General features: G+C 38.8%; 1 protein-coding gene across 3 annotated transcripts in view; it reads left to right on the top strand.

Annotated features, from left to right (window-relative positions):
* Nucleotides 1–21632, top strand: part of cadpsa (Ca2+-dependent activator protein for secretion a) — a 165354-nt gene extending 143722 nt beyond the window's left edge. For all 3 annotated transcript variants that reach the window (XM_051672688.1, XM_051672690.1, XM_051672689.1), the window contains 2 exons: nt 19172–19276; nt 21043–21632. In XM_051672688.1, the coding sequence (XP_051528648.1) occupies nt 19172–19276; nt 21043–21210 (273 nt within the window). In that variant the 3' untranslated portion in view covers nt 21211–21632. The remainder of the gene's footprint in view (nt 1–19171; nt 19277–21042) is intronic.
* Nucleotides 21633–23620: the final 1988 nt, after the last annotated feature.

The raw sequence follows: 23620 nt of genomic DNA, 5'->3' as shown, positions 1-23620 counted from the left end.
TTTGCTAGTGTTTGAATCAGCCAAAATCTTGCTTTCCCTTTTTATTTTGGGTCCAGTATTCAGAACATTCTTCATGACCTCCTCTCCTTTATACAACCTTTTTTTCATTTTTCAATTGTTTTAAGTAATCCTCTTTGAAATGATCTGTTAGGTGGGTTTAGTATAATTGCTTAGTGGTTCTTGGCTGCTTGTAATAATGAAGTATATGTGGCCCACGCTAAGCTTGAGGTTAATTGGGGTCAAGGATGCTGATTTCTCACAGACGGAGATGGCACACTGGTCAGAGTAAGAAGATTATACTTGCTGTTTGACTAACTTAAAATATGGCCGTATTCTGCTTTCATAACAGCGTTTTATAATACAGAACATTCAACCATATGGCATAGGTATAAAAAATGCAAACAGATAAAAATGGATAAAATCTCAATCTGATGATATGCATGAAAAGGATGGAGAGTAAAATAATACTAATAATTATTAATATAATATTATAATTGATCAAATTGCAAATGATCAAATTTGCTATTTGAAAACATTCCTGTTTTAAATTTTGTCTTTGCAAGAAATTGTTGCTTTAATTGTAGTTTCAGATTAATACATTTTGTCTAAATATATATTTTATGAAATAATTTTATAATTACTTAATTTAGGACAAAAGTAAGATTACAAAAATACCTAGAATTTCTAAGATAATTTCATAAGACAACTTTACTTGCAAACTGTTTGATTTTTTGCCTTAGTATACTAAGACAAAAATTTGAGGTCTACAACTCGAGTTCTTTGGATGCAAAAGATGCTGATTTTTCAGAATGCCAGATTCCACATACAAGCTACCTAAGAGGCAAATCATGTGCCAGTGGACGGATGAAGTTTGTTAAGTTCAGGAGGATGGCGGATGAGAGAAAGAGGGATAGAAAGGGAGAGGAAGGGGGGTGTGGGGGGAGAGAAAATGAATTATTTCACTCTGCCAGCCTGCCAGTCCTTGAAAGAACAGTTGAGGAGAGCGGGATTAAGGCAGCTGTGCTTAACGTGAGGGCTCATCTGTCAGATTGGGGTGGAGTGCAGAGATCATTGATTAAAAAAAGCCATCTCCAAATCCAGCGCTTCACTGATATTGCTGTCCTGCACTGGCTATTCAGTGTGTGTGCGTGTGTATGCATGCATGCATGTCTGAGAGCCAGCAGAGAGACTTGCAGATTACACAGGTCAATTATACACTTAATCTGCCAGTAGAGGAGATTGCGGCCTACCCTCATTGATTGTTTTGAAGTATTTCCGTTGACCTTGGCAGTTATCAGATCAGCGAGATTGCACTTTATTACGATGGCTAATGCGGTTTAATCATGCCGTTGCTGTTAGCGCAAGGAACAAGTAGGGTCAGAGATACTGGAAAACAAGGCGGGTTTAGATTGAACTGTTGCGTCTGTTGCATTTCACAGACCTGCAATACCACTTCACTGTCTGGTACACGTAACTACAGTATTTGTATGTCCAGCCAACCCAAGTGAACAGTTTGCTTTAGCTTGCATGCAGTGTCATGAAAATTCTATGGTGTAGAAAATTGCTGGTGGAAAACAAGAGTTTTATTTCCAGAAGTGATTAATTTAAATACTGTAATAGAGAGGCAACAAGAAAAATTAATACCAATATTGTTTTCTTCTTTATTGCCTTGTTTTTATTATTATTTTATTTTCTAAAACAGAAGAACACTATAACCTACAAATGTGCAGAATAAAACAAATGTGAAAAAAAAAAAAAAATATATATATATATATATATATATATATATATATATATATATATATATATATATATATATATAGCTCTTTTTATTCAATTCACACTATAAGCGATCAAAAAGATTTTTATCACAACAATTTTGTTTTGAAAATATTCTTGAGGGTTCATCATGAAAAACAAAACAACAAACAAAAATGTGTGTTGTTTTATTTATTTCAGTCAAGCCTCTGATTGCATTTCAGTAATCATACGATATAGGGGGTCGATGCGCGCTTATTGTTTTTCTCCCCAGTTAATCCTTTTAGTTTTTGAGGTAAACCAATTGAAAAAAAGAAAGCTTTAGATGAATAATCTGAACGCTAGTAGGTCAGTATTAAAAAAAAAGACTAAAAGGAACTCAACAGGTCTTTCACAGATACTGTTCAAAACATGTAAAAGGGGTTTGGCTATTTCAGAATGCAGGGCAGATGTTAGAGGTTTAAGTTTCTGATAATTATAGAGGCTGGGGTGTTTTCTTTTGACACTGTGAAATGAGGCCAATTTAAATAAATCCACGACAGCAACACTAACGACTACAGATTTTGGATAAGTAAGTGTACAGCAAATTGAGCCAAATAAGTGTTTTTTCAGCATCTTGGCTCTTAACTGGTTCTGTTAGCAGTCTATTTGCTCTCTCTGTCTCTCGCGCTCTCCGTGGCATATAAGTGAGGTATGGTGGCATTTGTTTGATTAACTTGTCTGACAAAAGTGACATCTGCTAGCAGGTTCATGTATACGAGAGGCTCAGCGCGGGTCCGCCTTTGTACATCTGTTAGCACAGAGGCAGCGGAAAAGGGTGAAAAGAAACAAATTGGTCCCAAAAAGCAGCCCATTCACCTTCTGCGCTCCCCCCTCCGCCCCCCTCCCTCCCCTTACCCATTCAGGTGCACCGCGGGGCTCTCAAGTGCTCGCTGGTTTTTTCCATTTCGTTCCCCCCATTGACGCCGAACCCCACAAGTGTTATGCTCCTCATTCCTGCTCAGCTCAATCCTCCCCTAAGCGTTCCTTTGTGAGCAAAATGGCTCACTTTGCCCTAGGACCAAACTCTTTCTCTCTCTCCCATTCCTTTTTTATCCCTCACCCCTTTTTTCCTTCATTGTGTGTTTACTCAATGACACGATCACAGGCTGTAATTCCCACCATTTAGTTCATCTTGACAAGCTCCTTTCTTTCCAAGCATGTTTTTCTAAAGAAGGGCCCTGTTTGGACACTGTTGGTAGTTTAGTTGACAGACATGCATAAGCACGGGTTTCAACAGCAGGAATGCATTATTAGCCCACCTTGAACATGCATGAATTTATAGACTTAAACTGATCTGTGTTATTTTTTCAATGTTAAAATTATTTCTTGTCCCTGCTAAAAGACCAGCTTAACTAGCATTTCCCATGCTGGTGTAACGAACTGGCCATGGAGACGGTGTTAGGATCCATGTGCAGGAAGTTTATTAAAGTACACAAGCAAACAATCCAAATCGACAGGCAAATAGAGGTAGTTGTTAAGCAGGCAGTATAATCCAATAAACCAAAAAGACAGTCCAACAAGGCAAACAAAACAAAGGGGTATCCAAAAGGCAGTAAATCCAGGAAAACAGGCAATGGTCATAACAAGAGAACAATCAGCAATGGCAATGGAAAAATGCTTGGTAAGGCAGGGTAAACTGGCAATACTTCGCAAAGTCAAAATGGAACAGCATGGCATTTATATAGTTTAAACAGGAAGTCACCGAAGAAGAAACAGTACAGAGTTAGTATTCGGGAGAGGGCTCCCTCTGGTGGTTGGTAGGAGGGGTAACAACCTCGGATGTTACAGAACCCCCCCCCTTCTACGAACAACTACTGGTGTTCTTCTACTGGGACGTCCCCTTGGTCGTGGTGCTGGACGATTAGGATGGGCATGATGAAATTCTTGGATCAGGGATGGGTCCAATATGTCCTTGGCAGCTACCCATGATCTCTCCTCTGGTCCGTAGCCCTCCCAGTCCACCAAGTATTGCATCTGGCTCCCTCGTCGTCTTGAGTTCATGATCTTTTTGACCATATACGCTGGGGCTCCATCTACCTCCAGTGGAGGTGGAGGCTCAGAATCCGTGATTCCAGATCATTCCGGATGGATGGGTTTCAGTAAGGACACATGGAAGGAAGGAGAGATGCGGTAATTAGTAGGAAGTAACTGGGTTTATTTGACGGATAATTCTGAAAGGACCCACATACCTTGGACTGAGCTTCCTGCAGGGTAGCCGCAACTTAAGATTCCTTGTGGACAACCAGACCCTCTGTCCTGGCTGATAGTTGGGATGGGAGCGCCTCCGGTCAGCCTGGAAGCATTGTGCTCTGACCGCTCACTGTAGACGGACATGTGCGCTGTCCCACACCCTCTCGCTTCGCTTAATCCAATCGTCCATCGCTGGCACCTTAGAAAGTTGGGGGTTGGTAGCCCAGCACGCACTGGAAGGGGGTTAGACCCGTAGAGGAATGAGTGAGGGAATTATGTGCATATTCGGCCCAGGGAAGGAAATTGCTCCACTTCTCCTGTTCATGGCTACAATAAAGATATCTGCCTATCTCTTGGTTTAGATGTTCCACCTGTCCGTTGGCCTGAGGGTGGTAACCAGAGGTGAGACTCACATTGATATCCAGTTGTTTGCAGAAAGCCTGCCAAACTCGGGACGTGAACTGGGGACCTCTGTCAGACACGATGTCCTCTGGTATTCCATAGACCCTAAAGACTTGGTGGAACAAAGCATTATCGGTTTCCATGGCAGTGGGTAAACCCTTGAGAGGGACAAGCCTACATGAGTTAGAAAATCGACCTATTATTACCAGAATGGTAATGTTACCATGGGAGTTTGGCAGGTCTGTGATGAAGTCGATGGACAAGTGGGACCATGGTCTTTGTGGTATTGGCAGTGGTTGAAGCAACCCCGTGGGCAGTTCTCTGGGGGTCTTGGATTGGGCACACACCTGACAAGACTTTACATAGTTAGTTACATCATGAATCAGAGTTGGCCACCAGAAGGAATTAAGCACCAGGGTAACAGTTCTTTGGATTCCAGGATGTCCAGTGCTCAAGGAAGTGTGGATCCATTGGATAGTCCTCTGATGTAGAGCTTGGGGTATGCAGTGCTTGGTTGGGGGCAGATAGGAGGTGACGGTTCATGCTGTTGTGCTCGTATCTCCTCCATGATGTCCCAACTGATCGGTGCTATGATGACAGATGGTGGCAGAATGGACCCAGGGTGAGTTTGGAGGTAGGGTGGATCATGTCTGCGTGAAAGTGCATCTGCCTTGCTGTTCTTGCTGCCAGGGCAGTAAGTGACTGTAAAATTGAATCTGGTGAAAAACAATGACCATCGGGCTTGACGTGGGTTCAATCTCTTGGCTGCCTTGATATATTCAAGATTTGTGATCGGTGATAACCTAGAAAGGGTGGACTGCCCTTTCTAACCAGTGACACCATTCTTCGAGGGCTGCTTTCATGGAAAGTAATTCCTTATTTCCCACATCATAGCTACATTCTGCAGAGTTCAATTTTCTGGAGAAAAAGGCACAAGTGTAAAGCTTGCCTGGTGTTCCGTGACGTTGTGACAGGACCGCTCCAATCCTGCAATATGAAGCGTCTACCTCAATGATGAAGGGAAGATTGGGGTCACAATGTTTCAGTATCGGAGCAGTCGTGAAGCTTGACTTGAGGGAGATGAAGGCCTGGTATGCGGCATCGTTCCAAGGCAATTTGTTGGGCTTTCCCTTGAGCAACGATGTGAGTGGGGCTGCATTGATGCTGGAATTCCTGATGTAACGGCGATAGAAGTTGGCAAATCCCAGAAACCACTGTAGTTCCTTGATTTTTGAAGGTCGAGGCCATTCGGTGACTGCTGTTATCTTAGAGACATCCATTTCAACACCTTGATGGCTGATATTGTAGCCTAGGAAAGTGGTATGGGAGGTATGGAACTCATATTTTTCTGCCTTGACAAATAGTTGATGTTCCTTGAGCTGTGATAGAACTGTCTTGACCTGCTGGATATGTTGTTCCATGTCTTTTGAGTAGATGAGGATGTCGTCAATGTAAGCCACCACACAATGATTCAGTAGGTCTCTGAATATCTCATTGATAAAAGACTGGAAAACTGAGGGGGCATTAGCAAGTCCATACGGCATGACCAAATATTCATAGTGCCCCCTGGTGGTGATGAAAGCAGTTTTCCACTCATCCCCTTCTCAGATTCTGACAAGGTTATAAGCACTTCTCAGGTCAAGTTTGGTATAGATCTTTGCCTCACGGAGTTGTTCAAGGGCTGAGGGGATAAGCGGTAATGGGTAACGGTACTTTATGGTGACAGAGTTCAGGCCTCGATAGTCGATACAGGGACGTAGACCGCCATCCTTCTCTACGAAAAAGAACTCTGCAGCAGCTGGGGAGGTAGAGGGACGGATGTAACCAGAGGCAAGGGCTTCCTCAATGTAATTCTCCATGGCAAGGGTCTCGGAGCATGACAATGCATATGCCTTGCTTCTTGGTGGGGCTGTATTGGACAGATGTTCAATGGCACAGTCCCATGGACGATGAGGAGGAAGTTGTGTAGCTTTGATTTTGCTAAACACCTCACTGAACTCTGCATACTCCTTGGGGATCGTGGGCTCCTTCTGTGATTTGGGGCTCTCAAAACTGGTGATAAGACAAGGCATGGAAACAGCAACATGGAGACAATGTTTGTGACAAAATCTTGACCATTGCGTGAGCTCACCTTGGTTCCAAGATATCGATGGGTCATGGATGGCCAGCCAGGGATGACCCAGGATAAGAACATGCTTGGGTGAGTTGATGTCATATAGTGAGATTTTTTCTACATTAAAAAGTCCAACCTTGATGGTTATCGGAACAGTCTGTTGGGTTATGCCAGTACCAATAGGAGTGTTGTCAACAGTGGTGATGTTAATCGTTGGGAAGCATTGAATGGTGGGTATGTTGAGTTCTTGTACAATCTCCTGATTAATGAGATTAACAGCAGCACTAGAATCCACTAAAGCTGTAAAACTCTTTATATGATCACCAATGGAGACCTCTACAGGTAACAGAAAATTATGTGAAACATGTGATACAGTGTTCATTGTACTCACATTTTGCCATGACTCAGGAGAACTTGATTTCTTGTATGGGCATGCAGCGTTGAGATTACCTGGTGAGCCACAATAAAAGCAAAAGGTTTTCATTGTGTCGACGTCAACGTTTCTCCATGGAAACACGAGTGTAAGCAACTTGCATGGGTTTGGATGATACAGTGGATGCCTGGGCCTGTACTGAGACTGTAGAATTTGAGGTGAAGTGAAACAGACCGTGAAGCATTCTGAAGCAGGTTATCAATTTTGATGGCCATAGTTATGTATTCAGAAAGATTCGTATCTTCACCCTTGCAGGTCAGTTCCATCCCGAGTTTCAGGTTAAGCCCTCATGGAAAACAGTCTTCAGAGCGACATCATTCCACCCACTCTGAGCCGCTAGTGTCCTGAACAGAACTGCATAATCTGCTGCTGATCGATGACCATGGCGTAGATGAAGTAGCTGAACAGAGATATCTTGGACGCCCGCTGGATACTTGAAGACTTCGTGGATTTGTTGAACGAAGTAATCAAATGAAACCTGGATTTGAGTATCTTTATCCAAAACAGCGGCGGCCCAATCGAGAGCTTTGCCGGTAAGCAGAAACATCAAACAAGAACATTTCCTGGCATATTTATCAAATGATTCAGGCTGATTTGAGAAAAATGCCTTGCATTGTCATAAAAAAACCCTGGCATTTTTTAGCAGAACCATCAAACTTATCAGGTAGAGCAAAGCTTACCGGTTGAGCATGGGGAGCTGGCAGTGAGTGAATGTATTGTGTCAAACATTCGTTGGCAGCATGTAGGTTGTTCAGCTGGTCTTGGTAACCCCTTAATACCTCGCACTGGTGCGCGAATGCGGCCTGGAGCTGTGAAACTTCCCCTGGATCCATGTTAGGCGAAGTATTCTGTAACGAACTGGCCATGGAGACAGTGTTAGGATCCATGTGCAGGAAGTTTATTAAAGTACACAAGCAAACAATCCAAATCGACAGGCAAATAGAGGTAGTTGTTAAGCAAGCGGTATAATCCAATAAACCAAAAAGACAGTCCAACAAGGCAAACAAAACAAAGGGGTATCCAAAAGGCAGTAAATCCAGGAAAACAGGCAATGGTCATAACAAGAGAACAATCAGCAATGGCAATGGCAATGGCAATGGCAATGGCAATGGCAATGGCAATGGCAATGGCAATGGCAATGGCAATGGCAATGGCAAACCGCTTGGTAAGGCAGGGTAAATTGGCAATACTTCGCAAAGTCAAAATGGAACAGCATGGAATTTATATAGTTTAAACAGGAAGTCACCAAAGAAGAAACAGTACAGAGTTAGTATTTGGGAGAGGGCTCCCTCTGGTGGTTGGAAGGAGGGGTAACAACCTCGGATGTTACAGCTGGTCTAGGATGTTTTATGCTGGTAAGTGCCAGTTTGGTGCTGGTTCCAGCTGGTGGACCAGCATAGCCATGTTGTTTACCAGCAAAACTTAACTTGTGAAGCTGGTAGGCCTGTATGTTTTTTTCTGGTAATGCTGGTTAAGCTGATACAGGTCACCAGCTAAGCTGTGTTTTTTATTTATTTATTTAGCCAGTTCAATACACAGACATAAGTACATCAACTCATATCAAGTATATCAAAACATTCCTTTTTTTTTTTTTTTTTTTTTGAGTAGCCCGACACCACAACACTGGTTCAACCGATGGTGTGAGTTCAGGGCGGGACTATCTTTTTTGTACAACCAGTGGAAGACAGGGGGAAGTTTTTGGAATTTGTTAGAAACATTGAAATTCTGCATGGTGACACTAGTAGCATACTGATTACACATTTTATCTTCAATTTAACTTTTTGGAGTTAAAGGCTGCGATAGTTCAACCGCTTCTGAAGAAGCCCTCATTAGATCCTTCGGTTGCTAATAACTATAGACCAATCTCAAAATTATCTATTATATAAAAATTATAGAGAAAGGAGTTGCTAAGCAAACTGTTGGAGGTAGTGAAGGATGACAATATTTTTGAGAAATTTCAGTCAGGATTTAGAGAAATCCACAGTACAGAAACTGCACTTCTTAGGGTGACAAATGACTTGTTGATGGCGGAGGACACTGGGGAGTGCTCAGTTTTATTGTTGCTTGATTTAACTTCAGCTTTTGATACTGTTGATCATTCAGATTTAATTGGTACATTGAAGAGATGGGTGGGAATATCTGGTGCGGCTTTAGATTGTTTGTTTCCTACTTGTTGAATAAGAAATTTGTAGTGTCTTTTGGAGATGAGATGTCCTCCTCTTCAACATTAAATTGTGGTGTTCTGCATGGATCCCTCTTAGGGCCAATTTATATTTCTTTATATACTGTATATTACCGCTTGGTTCAGTGATTTGAAAATACAACGTAAATTTCAGTGCTATGCAGATGACCTACAGCTTGTTGAATCCCAATGATCTGTCTAATTTAAATGTTCTTTAAGCTTGTATAGCAGATATAAAAAACTGGTTGGCATGTAATTTTCTCGGTTTTAAAAACCATGGTCCCAAATATTCAGAAGGTGGTGAGAAATTTGGGAGTCTATTTTAATAAAAATGTAAGTTTTGAATACCATGTCAGGAAGTTAGTTCAGTCTTGTTTTTATCAGTTAGGAAACATTTCCAAGGTGAGACATGTTTTGAGTTTTAGGGATACAGAGAAGCTTATTCATGCTTTTATTTCTTCTCGCCTTGATTATTGTAATGCTTTTTTCAACTTTAAATCAGTGCACTTTAGCATGGCTACAATCAGTGGAAAATGCTGCTGCTAGACTTTTGACAAGAACTAGGTCTTCTAATCATATCACCCCAGTTTTAGCTTCCTTGCATTGCTTACCAGTTCATTTCAGGGTTGATTTTAAGATTTTATTAATAAATTATAAAGCATTACATGGTTTGGCACCAGAATATTTGGCTGGACTTTTAAGACCTTACGAAACATTAAGGCCTCTTAATTTTTCTTGTCATGAACTACTGGCTGTTCCAAGATCCAGATGCAAAACAAAAGGTGATAGACGCCGCGATTATGGAACAGCCTGCCCTGTAATATTAGATCTGCTGAATCTGTGTTCGTTTTTAAGTCTTGTTTAAAAACTGTATAGGCTTGCTTTTACTACTTTGTGATTATTATTATTATTATTATTATTATTATTTTTACTTTGTGTTTTACTTAGTGTGCTTTGATTTTATGTTTTGTAAAGCACTTGGTGCCATTTGCTAAATGGTGCTATACAAATAAAGTTATTATTATAAAATACTTAAAATCCCAGTAATAGAGACAACTGTAAGTAAGCCATTTGTTGGTTAATTTACTCGAAAAATGAAAATAATGTGTCTTTTGGCGATATAAAAAATCCTTTGTTTAGAGTGACCCGTTCCAGCCCCACACAACAACACTGACTCAACCTATGGCGTGAGTTGTGGGCGGGACTATCTGTTTGTTTGATCAACAACAGATGGTGGGCGTATTCAGAAAGCTGTTTGAAATCAATGTTTATTTTTGCAATTCCGTTCAGTTGTGCCTGTGGTGCAAAAATTACACTTCAGATTTAAGATAACAGTTTACAAATTTTGATTGTTAGTTTGTTGCCTGTCTAAAAAAAATAGCTACACATAATGCTTATTTGACCAAATGTTTTATTTTTTATTTTGGTGCAAAAAAAATAAATAAAATAAATAAAAAAAAATTAAAAAAAGAGAGATTCAAACATCTGAGATACTTAAAAGTGTAGCAGTGCTTGCACAGAAACAGTGATGGCTTGTTCCACTTAAGGATCCAGTGAGGTGTATAAATCCTAAGCAGGGTTCTCTTTGTATCCACAACACAATCGCAAGCAGTTTGAAGCCCATGCGCTTGCTGAGCCTCAAACTTTATTTTCAATCCCACCATTCAGAACACCTATTTCAGGAGAGAGAAAGAGAGTGCTAACACAGCAGTGCGTCAGAGGAACATGTTTAGGGTCATGTATTTCCTATATAAAGTTTTTCCATAAGGTCGTAGGGTCCCGTGGCGGAGAGATAGCGAGCACCAGGAGGCGTGGGGTTGCCGGTGTGAGTTACCATGGTAATTGAGTTCAGTTATCCATGGACCTCCTCTTAGGATGGATGAGGCAAACAATAACAGGCCAATGGCAGCCGTGAACAGCAAGCAGGTAGGATTACCCCAGCCTTTTGTCCTAAGTGCATAATGTCTTGTAGTCAGATTTAAAGACTCCTCAGCCCCCGGTGCCTCCTTCACTTGCCCAGCGAGGGGCCTGATTCACTCGCCTGGTGGGTGAGAAGGACGAGTGCCCTACAACCTGCTGGCCTTAGAGAGAGCGCACAGACAGCTCTATTTATCAGAGACAAAGACACACAGATGCTCTTGCCTTGAGTGGAGAGAGAAAGGTTGGATGTTCGATTCCATTCCTACTCTTTCACTCGCTCATGGATTTTTGTGGTTTCTTGTTTGGGATGTTTTCTGTTTTTTGGTTTCTCATCAAGCGAGAAGGGATAGGGTGCACGGGAAGGCAGTGAAAGTAATGCACTGTGGAGTCAAGGAGCGACAGCCCCTCTCTCGCTCTCTCTTTCTGTTTTCCTCTCTGCCAGGCTGTCGATTTGCATTAACATCAGCGCTACAAACCATCATCATTCCATCCCTACTGCTAATTGCAGACACAGCTGGGTCCCAGCAGGAGCATTTCTTAAACAGCCTAGGCCTCAGAGAGCAGGCCTAGTCACACACACACACACACACACACACACACACACACACACACACACACACACACACACACGGAGCCACTACCACCAGCAAGGGCAGAAAGAGGCAGAGTCACAGGTTGCTTGTAATCCCCCTGTACCCCCCACAGAGACCCCCGCCCCCTCCTTGGCATTCCAGCTTTTGTAAGAGATGTTTTTGTTTTCCAATCTCGGCCCTTACCAGCTCTTTCTTTCTCCTACCCCTCATGTAGGAGCCGTTAGCCTTCAGGTGCTTTAGGGTTTGATAAAAGAAAGTCGTAAGTGAGTGTGTGTCTGCTTGTGTGACGGGGGTGGATGGATGTGCAACCTTACACTGAATTCTGTTTGTTGCCCCCCTGCTAGGCGCTATGGCTTCCTGTAACATGTCAAAGATGAGAGTGTGAACACAAGCTTAGGAGCACGGCTTTTTCGCATGTGTGCATGTCTGGTGTGGCAGGGGGCAGGAGGTCGCTCAGCCGCTCAGCACTCCTGCTAGAGGTGTGGGGGCCCTGCAGATGTTCATGTGTGTTGTATTGGTGATGATAACACACGTCCAACAGACACGCACATATACACGCAGCCCTTACACTTTCTGATATCAGATGGAACTCGTTAGATGATCACAGATTTTTTTTCTCTCCCCATATCCGCTTCTTTCATTATACATTCAGAGTCATGATACTCCTGTTTTGGCTAGCAGGTATTGCCAGCTTCCCGCTGCTCAATATCCAAAAAGTGCCACAGTACATAATACGCTCTCTGAGAGTCTTCTGTTTCTCTGCTGACAGCTGAACAATGACCCACTGCCAGCAATGTTCATTTCACAACCAAGACCAGAGAGGACACAGTTCTCCTGGCTGAGTTTCCCAAATTTGATTCAAAACATATTTCGACATATTAAAATATACTCTTTCTCAGCCTTGTAACCACAATGTCATTAGATTTGCTCTGTGATTAAATGCTTGAATCTGGACCTGAATAACATTTTGATTTTTACACAGGGTGAATACATGTTTGTAATTGCAGCTGCTTTAAAATATTCATACAATAACATTTTAAATAGCAAAATCTCTCCACTAGACTATACAGAGGAATCAGGAAGAAATATTAAAAGCAAAACCTAAGTGTCCCACTTCATTAAGTGAACCGATATTTGTAGTAGCTGTTTGGCTTTGTAATTAGTTATGAGTTTAAGAGACCAATAAGTCTAAACAGAAGCAAGGGGCATCAGGCACTGAAGTCAAATTGCTTATAATGAATAGACATTTTGCATTGTTCAATTGATAGTTCAATAAATGAAAGTTGAAAGAAAAGGGAGAAAATGAAGGGCTGAGAATGTTATTATAGGAACAAATGTAGGAGATACAGAGTGAGCATGAGAGAAAGACTGAGTGTGAGAGAGAGCAGTTGCTCCAGGTCTGGCCTCCCTGTGGGGGTCCATCGCGGCCCTGCTGCCCGATCTTTCACAGGCACAGAGCACCAGCACTCACAGAGCACTCACCAAGCTCTGATTCAGTGCTGGGATGAACCACTAATCACCTAAACCCCTTGGATCCAATTCTTAAAACGCCTTCGAACACACCTTGGCACCACAATTTTAACAATGTACCATAGAACTGGTTAAAATTATAGATTTTCCAATGCATCTTGATCTTCATTTTAACGATATCGATTCTTAAATCCCAAGATCTATTTTTTTACTCTATGCGGCAACCCTCTTCAATCTGAGTAAATAACTCACATATGTGACCAAATTTGGCGCTACGTGGCTAAAATGTCTGTGATTAGCCACTGGCTGGTAATGGTACAGATTTCACTCACCAGTGATTGGGCAGTATAGTGGCGAATAAGTTCAGCAGAGAGATCCTTTCAATGCGTGTTAAGAGTAAAATTTTGGTTTGACTCGTTCCATGTAAAGGCCCCGATATACTTCCGGAGAAGTTCTTCTTTGTTCAAGGGTAAAAAGAATTTCTAAACAGCTAAACAACAGTATACTATTTGAGAACATTCTGACACCAGCCACACCACTGTGGGAGGTGTTTAGAAGTAGAATTCACATGAGGTCAGTAAAAGATGCTGTTTTAACCACTGGATGATGATTTAAAGTAATTAATTTGTCTTGTTTACATTCATAATTCATGATGCTAATGCGCTAACATGCTATACGCGGCCATAATATGCACCAATTACACTCTGTTATTGTAAGTTATGATGACACTGATACTACTGCAAAGATGGATGTATAAAAGAGTGTCAGTGTTCAGAATACAGACAAAATAATGGTGACAGAGGCATATCTTACTTTTGGCGGATGTGTGAATGGCTTTCACTGCAGATGGCATATGAGTGATTAGGCACTTGACAGTATTTGAGTAGATTTGATTCCTTTTGTAGACTAATTTAAAAAAAAAACAAATCAAATGACATGTTCATGGAAAATATCTCTTGGGAACAATCGTACTGATACATTTGCACCAGCTCACTAATAACTCTGCACGCTGGTGTGTTCATGTTGAATACTGACTGAACAACATAAACAAAGTAGTAGGTAGAGCTTCAGGTCACACCTACGGATGATGTGGACCAATGGCAGTAAGAAGGTGTTTAGCAGCCAGTAAGAAGTTTTCCTAAAAGTTCACCCAGATGAGCTGTTATGAACCACCGAAACTAACTAAAAAATACCTTCTTTTTGGCCATATTATGTTCTAAATGACGTCATAGCCGTTTATTCTTCGATTTCGTATGAAGTATATCAGGGCTTTGATGTGTGTCCAAAGACGAGATCGATGCAGTCCATTTCTTATTGAATAATGTCTCTTTTAGAACCCTTTCTGTCAGTCAGTTGTCGATCAAAAACAACAAAAAATAAACATTTAATTCTAATCATGCATAGAATGGATGCGGTCAAGAAGCCATTCGACTCATTATGTGCACTTGCTTAACCAAAACATGGAGACGTTTTATATATATATATTATATATATATATATATATATATATATATATATATATATATATATATATATATATATATATATATACACACTACCGGTCAAAAGTTTTGAAACACTCATTCTTTATTATAATTTTTTTATTTTTTTATTTTTTTTTCACATTTTAGAATAATAGTAAAGTCATCAAAACTATGGAATAACAAATGGAACTATGGGAAAAAATCAAAACTATGTTATATTTTAGCATCTTCAAAGTCACCCTTTGCCTAGAATTTGCAGACATGTACTCTTGACATTTTCTCAACCAACTTCTTGAGATATCACCCTGGGATGCTTTTTAAACAGTATTGAAGGAGTTCCCATCTATGTTGGGCACTTATTGGCTGCTTTTCTTTATTATTTGGTCCAAGTCATCAATTTCAAAAATGTTTTTTTATTATTATTAAATTTTAGTTTTATAATGAAATAAATTAATATGGTGGCACAATTATATTTTTGTCTACAATACTAATTTCAAACATTTAAGCATACGCCTTCAGATCTAAAGATTTTTAAGATCATGAGAAACATTTCAGTCAAGTGTTTCAAAACTTTTGACTGGTAGTGTGTGTGTGTATATATATATATATATATATATATATATATATATATATATATATATATATATATATATATATATATATATATACAGTTAAATTCAAGTCATTTTTATTTGTATAGCGCCTTTCACAACACATATCGTTTCAAAGTAGCTTTACAGAAAATCATGCATTAACAGAAAATGAAACTGTAATATCTATAATGTCTTAGAGTCCTCATTGTGTGCAAGTCAGAAATTTACATACACCTTAGTGAAATACATTTAAACTCAGTTTTTCACAATTCCTGACATGTAATTGTAGAAAACATTCCCTGTCTTAGGTCAGTTAGGATCACTACTATATTTTAAGAATGTGAAATGTCAGAATAATAGTAGAGAGAATGATTTATTTCAGCTTTTATTTCTTTCATCACATTCCCAGTTGGTCAGAAGTTTACATACACATTGTTAGTATTTGGTTGCATTGCCTTTAAATTGTTTAACTTGGGTCAAATGTTTTGGGTAGCCTTCCACAAGCTTCGCATAATAAGTTGCTGGAATTTTGGCCCATTCCTCCAGACAGAACTGGTGTAACTGAGTCAGGTTTGTAGGCCTCCTTGCTCATACATGCTTTTTCAGTTCTGCCCACAAATTTTCTATCAGATTGAGGTCAGGGCTTTGTGATGGCCACCCCAGTACCTTGACTTTGTTGTCCTTTAGCCATTTTGCCACAACTTGAAGGGATGCTTGGGGTGATTGTCCATTTGGAAGACCCATTTGCGACCGAGCTTTAACTTCCTGGCAGATATCTTGAGATGTTGCTTCAATATATCCACATAATTTTCCTTCCTCATGATGCCATCTATTTTGTGAAGTGCACCAGTCCCTCCTGCAGCAAAGCACCCCCACAACATGATGCTGTCACCCCCATACTTCACGGATGGGATGGTGTTCTTCGGCTTGCAAGCCTCACCCTTTTTCCTCCAAACATAACAATGGTCAATATGACCAAACAGTTCAATTTTTTTTCATTAGACCAGAGGACATTTCTTCAAAAAGTAAGATCTTTGTCCTCATGTGCACTTGCAAACTGTAGTCTGGCTTTTTTATGGCCGTTTTGGAGCAGTGGTTTCTTCCTTGCTGAGCAGCCTTTCAGGTTATGTCGATATAGGACTCGTTTTACTGTGGATATAGATACTTGTCTACCTGTTTCCTCCAGCATCTTCATAGGAGACAGAATGTGTCTCCTTCCTGAGCGGTATGATGGCTGTGTGGTCCCATGGTGTTTATACTTGTGTACTATTGTTTGTACAGATGAATGAGGTACCTTCAGGCGTTTGGAAATTGCACCCAAGGATGAACCAGACTTTTTACTCATGTCATGCACAAAGTAGATGTCCTAAATGACTTGCCAAACTATAGTTTGCTAATATTAAATCTGTGGAGTGGTTAAAAAATTAGTTTTAATGACTTCAACCTAAGTGTATGTAAACTTCTGACTTCAACTGTGTGTGTGTGTGTGTGTGTGTGTGTATATATATATATATATATATATATATATAAATATGCATTATAATATATGCAATTTCAAGACATCATATTCATTCATGGAATACATGGATTTGTATATTGTTAAAAAGCTAAAATGTGTGCATTATAATGAAAAACTAATGATAAAATATAATTTGTAAAAATAATATTTTCATAATGTACCTGGTTAGAAGGTACCCTGTATTATTAACAGCATTAGCTAAGATACATTTTATTTCATATTTAAGCAAAATAGAAATTTGAACGGAAATATACTCATATGAAATGAAATTGAATCTGAATCTAATCAAATCGAGAGCTTATGAATCCAAATCGAATTGGGAAATCTGTATCAATACCCAGCCCTAACATACCACCATCTAAGGACTGAGCTTGTGACTCTCAGCGTTATGTGTTACAACGGTGAGTATCTCCAATGGAACGAATCGCTTAGCAAGTAGTATAATGTGTTCTACACTTGAGGCTCTGACCACATGGTCAAAAAGGTGTGTTGATTGACACGAATGTTACACTTTTATAGGGTCATGGCAATGCTGGCCGCGTGTAAACAAATAATATGTGACCCGCTCAATCAATTTGAATCACTTTTTTGTACTTTAAACAGCTTTCTAATGCTATAACTATTATGTTTCCACTTCAAACCATTGCTGAGATATAATTTAAATAATTTAAATGTTGACAGACTTTTACTATTTTACTTTAGTGCAGAAAACTCAAAATGTCAAAGTGACTCAAAATGTTGGAGCAGGTCACATATGTACTTGAATGTTGTATAATTGTATGTATGAGGCCTAATATTGATACTGTCAAGTGTGCTGCAGCTACCCAAAATCTCCTGACTTTCGATTCCTTTAGATCAAGGGTGTAGATTTGGGGGGGTTTACAGTGTAAACAATTTACATGTTTCTATTGATCATGGTATAAATACTGGGTTGGGGTTGTACTTGCTTGTTTTTATTATTGGGATGGTTACCTCCCTCCCCATCCCCTGGAATCTATGCCCCTGCTTTACATTCTAAATTTTTGAGACTCAGTCAGCTCAGATTACCATCATCCCAGCTCGATCAAAACTAATCAATTAAACTTAGAACGAGATCCTCCCCATGGTCCAACATCTGCAGTCCAAAAGCTAAGTGCACTGGCTATGAGTTCAGTGAGTCTCATTGAGTGAATAGGGAGAGCAAAACATAGAGACTAAAAGAGGAAGGCTCATTAAAAAAAAAAAAAAAAAACTTTAGCCACGGTTACATTAGCGAGCTCATTGTGACTGGGTAAAGACAACATGTCCACTGGGAATGATGGATGTTTGTATCTCAATGTGACAGAAAGTGCCACAGTTTGAAGCAAAGACTGAACGTAGTCTAAGGGCAGGATTGTGGCTGCCATAACATGGGCAACATCTCTCATGATCAATGTCCAAAAGCAGCACTGGAGACAGCTGATGGGATTCGAAACTGTCAATTAACAGTTCCTGGGTGGAGCTGTGGAGACAGGGAGAGATTTGGATGAGGATCATGACTGTGACAGAAGGACTTCCTCCAGGGCAGATCGTGTTGGGACCTCTTTCATTAACAGCCCCCCTTTTAATGTCACCATTGTGCTCTCAGTGCCTCTTAAAGCTGTACTCTAAAAGTTGTTTTCCTCCTTAATATGCCTCTACAACTGAAACTGTTCTGCCCAGCAGAGCCTGATGCTATATTTGGAATAGAGGCAAAACAACATCGACATGAGAATCCTTTGAAATAAGCTGGTGTAATTGGGGCTGTTTAGATTGTAGTCTTAAAATCCAGAAGACAATTAGCATTTTCAAGCTATGGGTTCCTTCTGGATATAGACAGTTTTGGATTTTGAAACTCAATTTAAAATTATGTGAAGAGACTTTCACATTTTGTTCTACAACATAAATTACATGCAGTCATACCTCAAAGTGAGTGTACGCACCTGATGAAACAAACAATCGCTGTAGTCCTTATTTAGGAACATACCTTTTTTTAAATCTATTTCAAACTTCTTAGCAACATACGTTTTTTGAAAGTCTCTTCAAATATTTTTAAACACTGACCTTATTTTACTCAGAAATCCAAAACTGCCATTGTAAAAACCCATAGGAATTTCCTGAGGGAACCCATGATGAATTAAATTGACGACACGGCTGACCAGACCTATAGCTAATGCATCTAAATTTAACAGCATTCAGCTTATAGGTTGTCAGTTTGATAGGTCATTTAAAGTCGTATTAGTTTAGGCTGGTGAGCATTTTGGAGGTCTTATACTTTGAGGATTGGAAAGGCTGTGGATTTTTGTTTAAGATAATCTGATGTTGGTGTTTTCACCTTTTTTTCTTCGTACAAAACTACTACCATCATGTGTGTATATTTGTGTCGTGTTTAGATGTGTATTCATATGTCTTTGTGTGTGGTAGCATTTATATGTGTGTTTGTCTTTGCTGGAGAACAATGTATTTGTGTTTCAGCAATGGTACACCAGCACAATGAATCTCCTGGGCACATGGCTAACAGACCGTATGGACCTGCAGTTGCACATGTATCAGCTGAAAATCCTCATCAGAATTGTAAAGGTAAAAACAACAGAATCAATGACCACTAGACTCATAAGAAATGTCACAAATGAGATCTCTTTAATATCTTCACATTGTTTCTCAATGCACACATCCCAACCAATCAGAATGAGACTACAGATGTGGATCAGCCAAGTAAAAAACCTCTCCAGCCTCCGCTTGTCCTCAATGTTTCAGCAAGATTTATCTATAGGATGTCGTAGTGTGGCATTACACATTTATTCATGTGCATTCATACTGTGTGGAAATATCTCAGGCAAAATATTCCTGTTTATGCCTTTCTTGCTAGACAAACGTAAAGGAAGGACCTTTTTTGTACCCCACACAAATTAGGTTTAGTATTGGACTAATAAGGCCTCTCAGCAAAGAGTTGTTTTTCACAATAGCAGTTGGCCAAGACTAACAGTTTCTTATAAAAGTAACCTTACAAATGTTTTTCTAGTTGTCTTGTTTAAATATTACATGAGCTGGTTTATTTTTACATTTATTTTATTAGTTTTGCTATTTTTTTTGGTAACACTAGCTAACAAAATTGATTTAACACAAAATTTGGGACATATCTGTTCCTTTGTATGATTATGTTTTTTTTTCTAGCGATAAATAAATAAATAAACATTAAAGAAAAAAATGGAAAAAAGAAAGAAAAAAACAACAACTACACCAAATATGCGTAACATGGTTGCAGATTTAACCCTAATCTAAATCTAGCAAGTTTGTGACCTAATGTTGTTATTTATAAATGTACTGTATATTTCCCATAAATCAATAATAGTGTTTTTTGTTGTTGTTTTTTATCTAATATTTACTAATTTTTAAAAAGTTTCAAACTTTTGTAGCTAATGAAAATCCATGAAATTATCATATTTATTTTGAGACAAAATACTTATTTGTAATTGTTAAGTTTTGTTCAAGGTCAATCTGTTAAATTGTCAAATCTGTAAAAAGATTTTGTATAACAGTCCAACAAGTGAAAGGATAGTATTTGGGGTTAAAAGCCCCCCTGCTGTTTTTCTTAAGTGGGGGGAATAGATTTGTTAAGAAGAATGTTTAAAGTGGGTTCACATTGACTGATCCAATCACAGTGGAGATTAATTTGTTTATAGAATACTTGAGATGTTATGAAATGTCAAATGTTATTGAAAATAACAGGAAATGGTTAACCCTTTTTTGAAGTGGTTATTTTGAATAAGCATCATCTTAATTTATCTTAATGTCTGAAAAGTATTTCCCTAAGTTAATACATTTTGCCTTATAACTATTCTCCCTATATTCACAAAATGTCACAAAAGCCCCCTCTCAGTATCCCCCTCTCAATAGCCCCCTTTAAAAAATAAATTAAAAAATAAATAATTTTAATCAAAACCACCTTCCATTATTATTTATTTTCAAACAAATCTTGATCCACTTTGTGACCAGAAAAAAGCTAATTTTCCTTAAGGTTAGCCCTGTTGTACCCTATATATTTCTTTTCTTAAAATAACAACAGGGATTTGTCTTCCCGCTGTGTGTAAAATGAGTCCAAATGAAGCTACCACTTATCTTCTACAAGAAAACATGGGATTTTTGCCTCTAATGGTTATAAAACGTAGTGGGACATCATATATACTATATAAGTATAACCTATTTGTGGAAAGTGCCAAATATAAAAGGTGTTTAACACAATTCTGTTAATGCTTATATAACAAATAATGTTATCTAATGAAAAGAAAAGCCAGCTCCACTTTATATTTATGCAACTATTTCAACAATCATCTCTTTTCTTGCAGAAAAAGTATCGTGATTTCCGACTACAAGGAGTGTTGGACTCCACCCTGAACACCAAGATGTATGAGACAGTGAGAAACAGGCTGATTCTTGAAGAGGCTACAGTATCTGTGAGAGAGGGAGGGATGCAAGGAATATCCATGAAGGACAGCGATGAGGAAGATGATTAGATCCCATCGAAGACAATTAGGTGTGGACTGTTTGGTCAGCCATGTTTATCATGTCCTAAAATTATGCATGTACACTGCTGTCTTTCACTTGAACATGTTTGGATGTTATTAATGTCATGTTTTATGACAGACAAGGGACCAACTTCAATTACAATGATGGAACTAAAAAGTATATTAAACTCAATTCAGATGACAAAAAACAAACAAACAATACCAATTAAATTATTGACATTGTTTAAAGTTCTTTGGAGAAAAAAATGTCTGAAAATGTATTCCTAAATGTTTCTAAGCAATATGGAGTACCATTTGTAAACAATGTTGTGTGAGATGGCAAGGAATAATGCTTGTTGTGTCCCTGCTCAATGCAAACTGTATGGCGCTTCTTACACGTTTTGTAAATACATTAAAGGTACATAACTGTGCATAGACCTATTACTTGTTTTGTTTGGAATGTAGGCCAACTGACATGATTGTATCAACTTCCACAATATGTCAATAATCCACAATGTGTTTATCATCCAAAATGTTTTAAGACACCTTTTTTTTGTGATATGTTTGTAGGTGTATTTTAGAGACACAGTATATTACAAAAGCTTATTTGTGAGATACTTCAACTGACGTCAACATTTTTGTTGGTTTTTAAGCCATTCAAAATTTATTTATTCTGTATTTGAGGAAAATGGCAAGAAAGCATTTTGTGTGTACCCTTCTCTTCAGCCTTTGAAACAAAGCATTTAGCCTCGAAACGCTTGCCAGTTTCCATCATTGCCACTATTGTTTTGTGTATATACCTCTTTTAATTCCCCTCTGTGCAGTAGCTGCATGTCCCAGTTGTTGGACAATCTTAGCCAAAAGCTTTTGATTTTGTGGAAAGTAACTGGTTGATTCATCTTGCTTCTGTCTTATATAGACCCACAGATGGAATGCAAGAATCCGGACTTACAAAAATAAAATAATTCAAAATAATAATTCTCTTTTTTTTCCTTTTATTGATAATAGCAATAATAATAAAGGTTTCAGTCAAGCCAACTGTACCAGTGGTAACCCATTCTTGGTCTAAGCCAGCACTCAAAACAAAAAACAAACAAAAAAAAAGGAAAACTTCCTATGGCTGAACTTGATTTAATCATGGCAAGTGGTTCCATTTTTTTGAAATGAGTTTACTTAACTTAAAATTACTATGTAAAGAGCCTAGTTGAATTGGGTAAACCCAACAAAATTAGATGTTTCAATGTAACTCTTCAATAAATCTCTTCTTTATTTTTGTACTAACAAAACATTAAATACTTAAAAGTATCCCCCTTTATATTCATCTTGCACAAAATCTCATAAAATTACACTTAATTTGAACATTTACTCACCCTAACCACAAAAAATATTCATGTAGTCCAAACTCAAATGGATTAAGTAAACTACCATTTTACAAATTTAACCTCCTGAGACCCGAGCATGACTGCCGCGTGCATTTTCCATTCCCCTTTTTGATTTGTAACTTGTAGCCCCTAAAAAACAAGCAAAAGGTTTTCCTATAAATTGATGTCCATATCTGTGGACAGTGGGACTAAGCTGTGATATTTTAAATAATACAGAGCTATAGATAGTCAGATTTTTTTTTCTTTCCAAATTGTTTATCATTTTTCCAGGAGTGTTGGTTATTTAAGTTTTTGAGACATTACAGACATTACATCAGCATAATTAATTCAAAGTAATGGCCAGCATCATCCAATCACTGCCAACCATGTTAAGATAAAATTATACATTGTAAATTCTGAATCTATGCACTGATTACCATTGTCCCATGTCTGCCAATCATGTTGAGTAGTCCAAACATCATCTGCAGCCTGAAACTGAACTTTAAATAGGAAGTTTGGATTGAATGCACTTAGCTGCATAGCAAACTATAGGATGTTCCCTTGCTCCCTATTTAGTGAATGACTTAACCTCCAGTGTGCCGTCTGTCTGCACTGGTCTCAGTTCGAAATGCACCTCATTTTCATCCTAACTCTGTATACAGCCTTTGAAAGCAACATTTTCCTGTTTCTGGATGCATCCATTAATTCTCAATGTGATAATGCACAGTGAATATAGGATATTTTAAATGCAACTGAGCATACTGTCCACGTACATGGTCATTGTGTTTAACAGCATGCCATTTCACAATAAATCGCTCAAATTTTAAAAATCGTATGAAACTAGAGACTCTAATCTTTTGAATCAAGCAAGTTTCAATGAAAAAACCTAATTAGGTTTCATACCAGATGTAGTTTTGTTGGCGTTTCAACCAAAAACAAACTCCGCTGTGATCGATGTGACGTTTTTTGGTCACAAGTTTAACCCTTTGCTGACAGCACAGAGTCTCCTGAACTGATATCAGTCGGTTTAAATGAAATTAAATTATGCATTGCGTATA

This window comes from Myxocyprinus asiaticus, chromosome 35 (genome assembly GCF_019703515.2).
Source record: "Myxocyprinus asiaticus isolate MX2 ecotype Aquarium Trade chromosome 35, UBuf_Myxa_2, whole genome shotgun sequence".
Classification (NCBI taxonomy): Eukaryota; Metazoa; Chordata; class Actinopteri; order Cypriniformes; family Catostomidae; genus Myxocyprinus; species Myxocyprinus asiaticus.
This window is presented reverse-complemented; position numbering and strand designations above follow the sequence as displayed.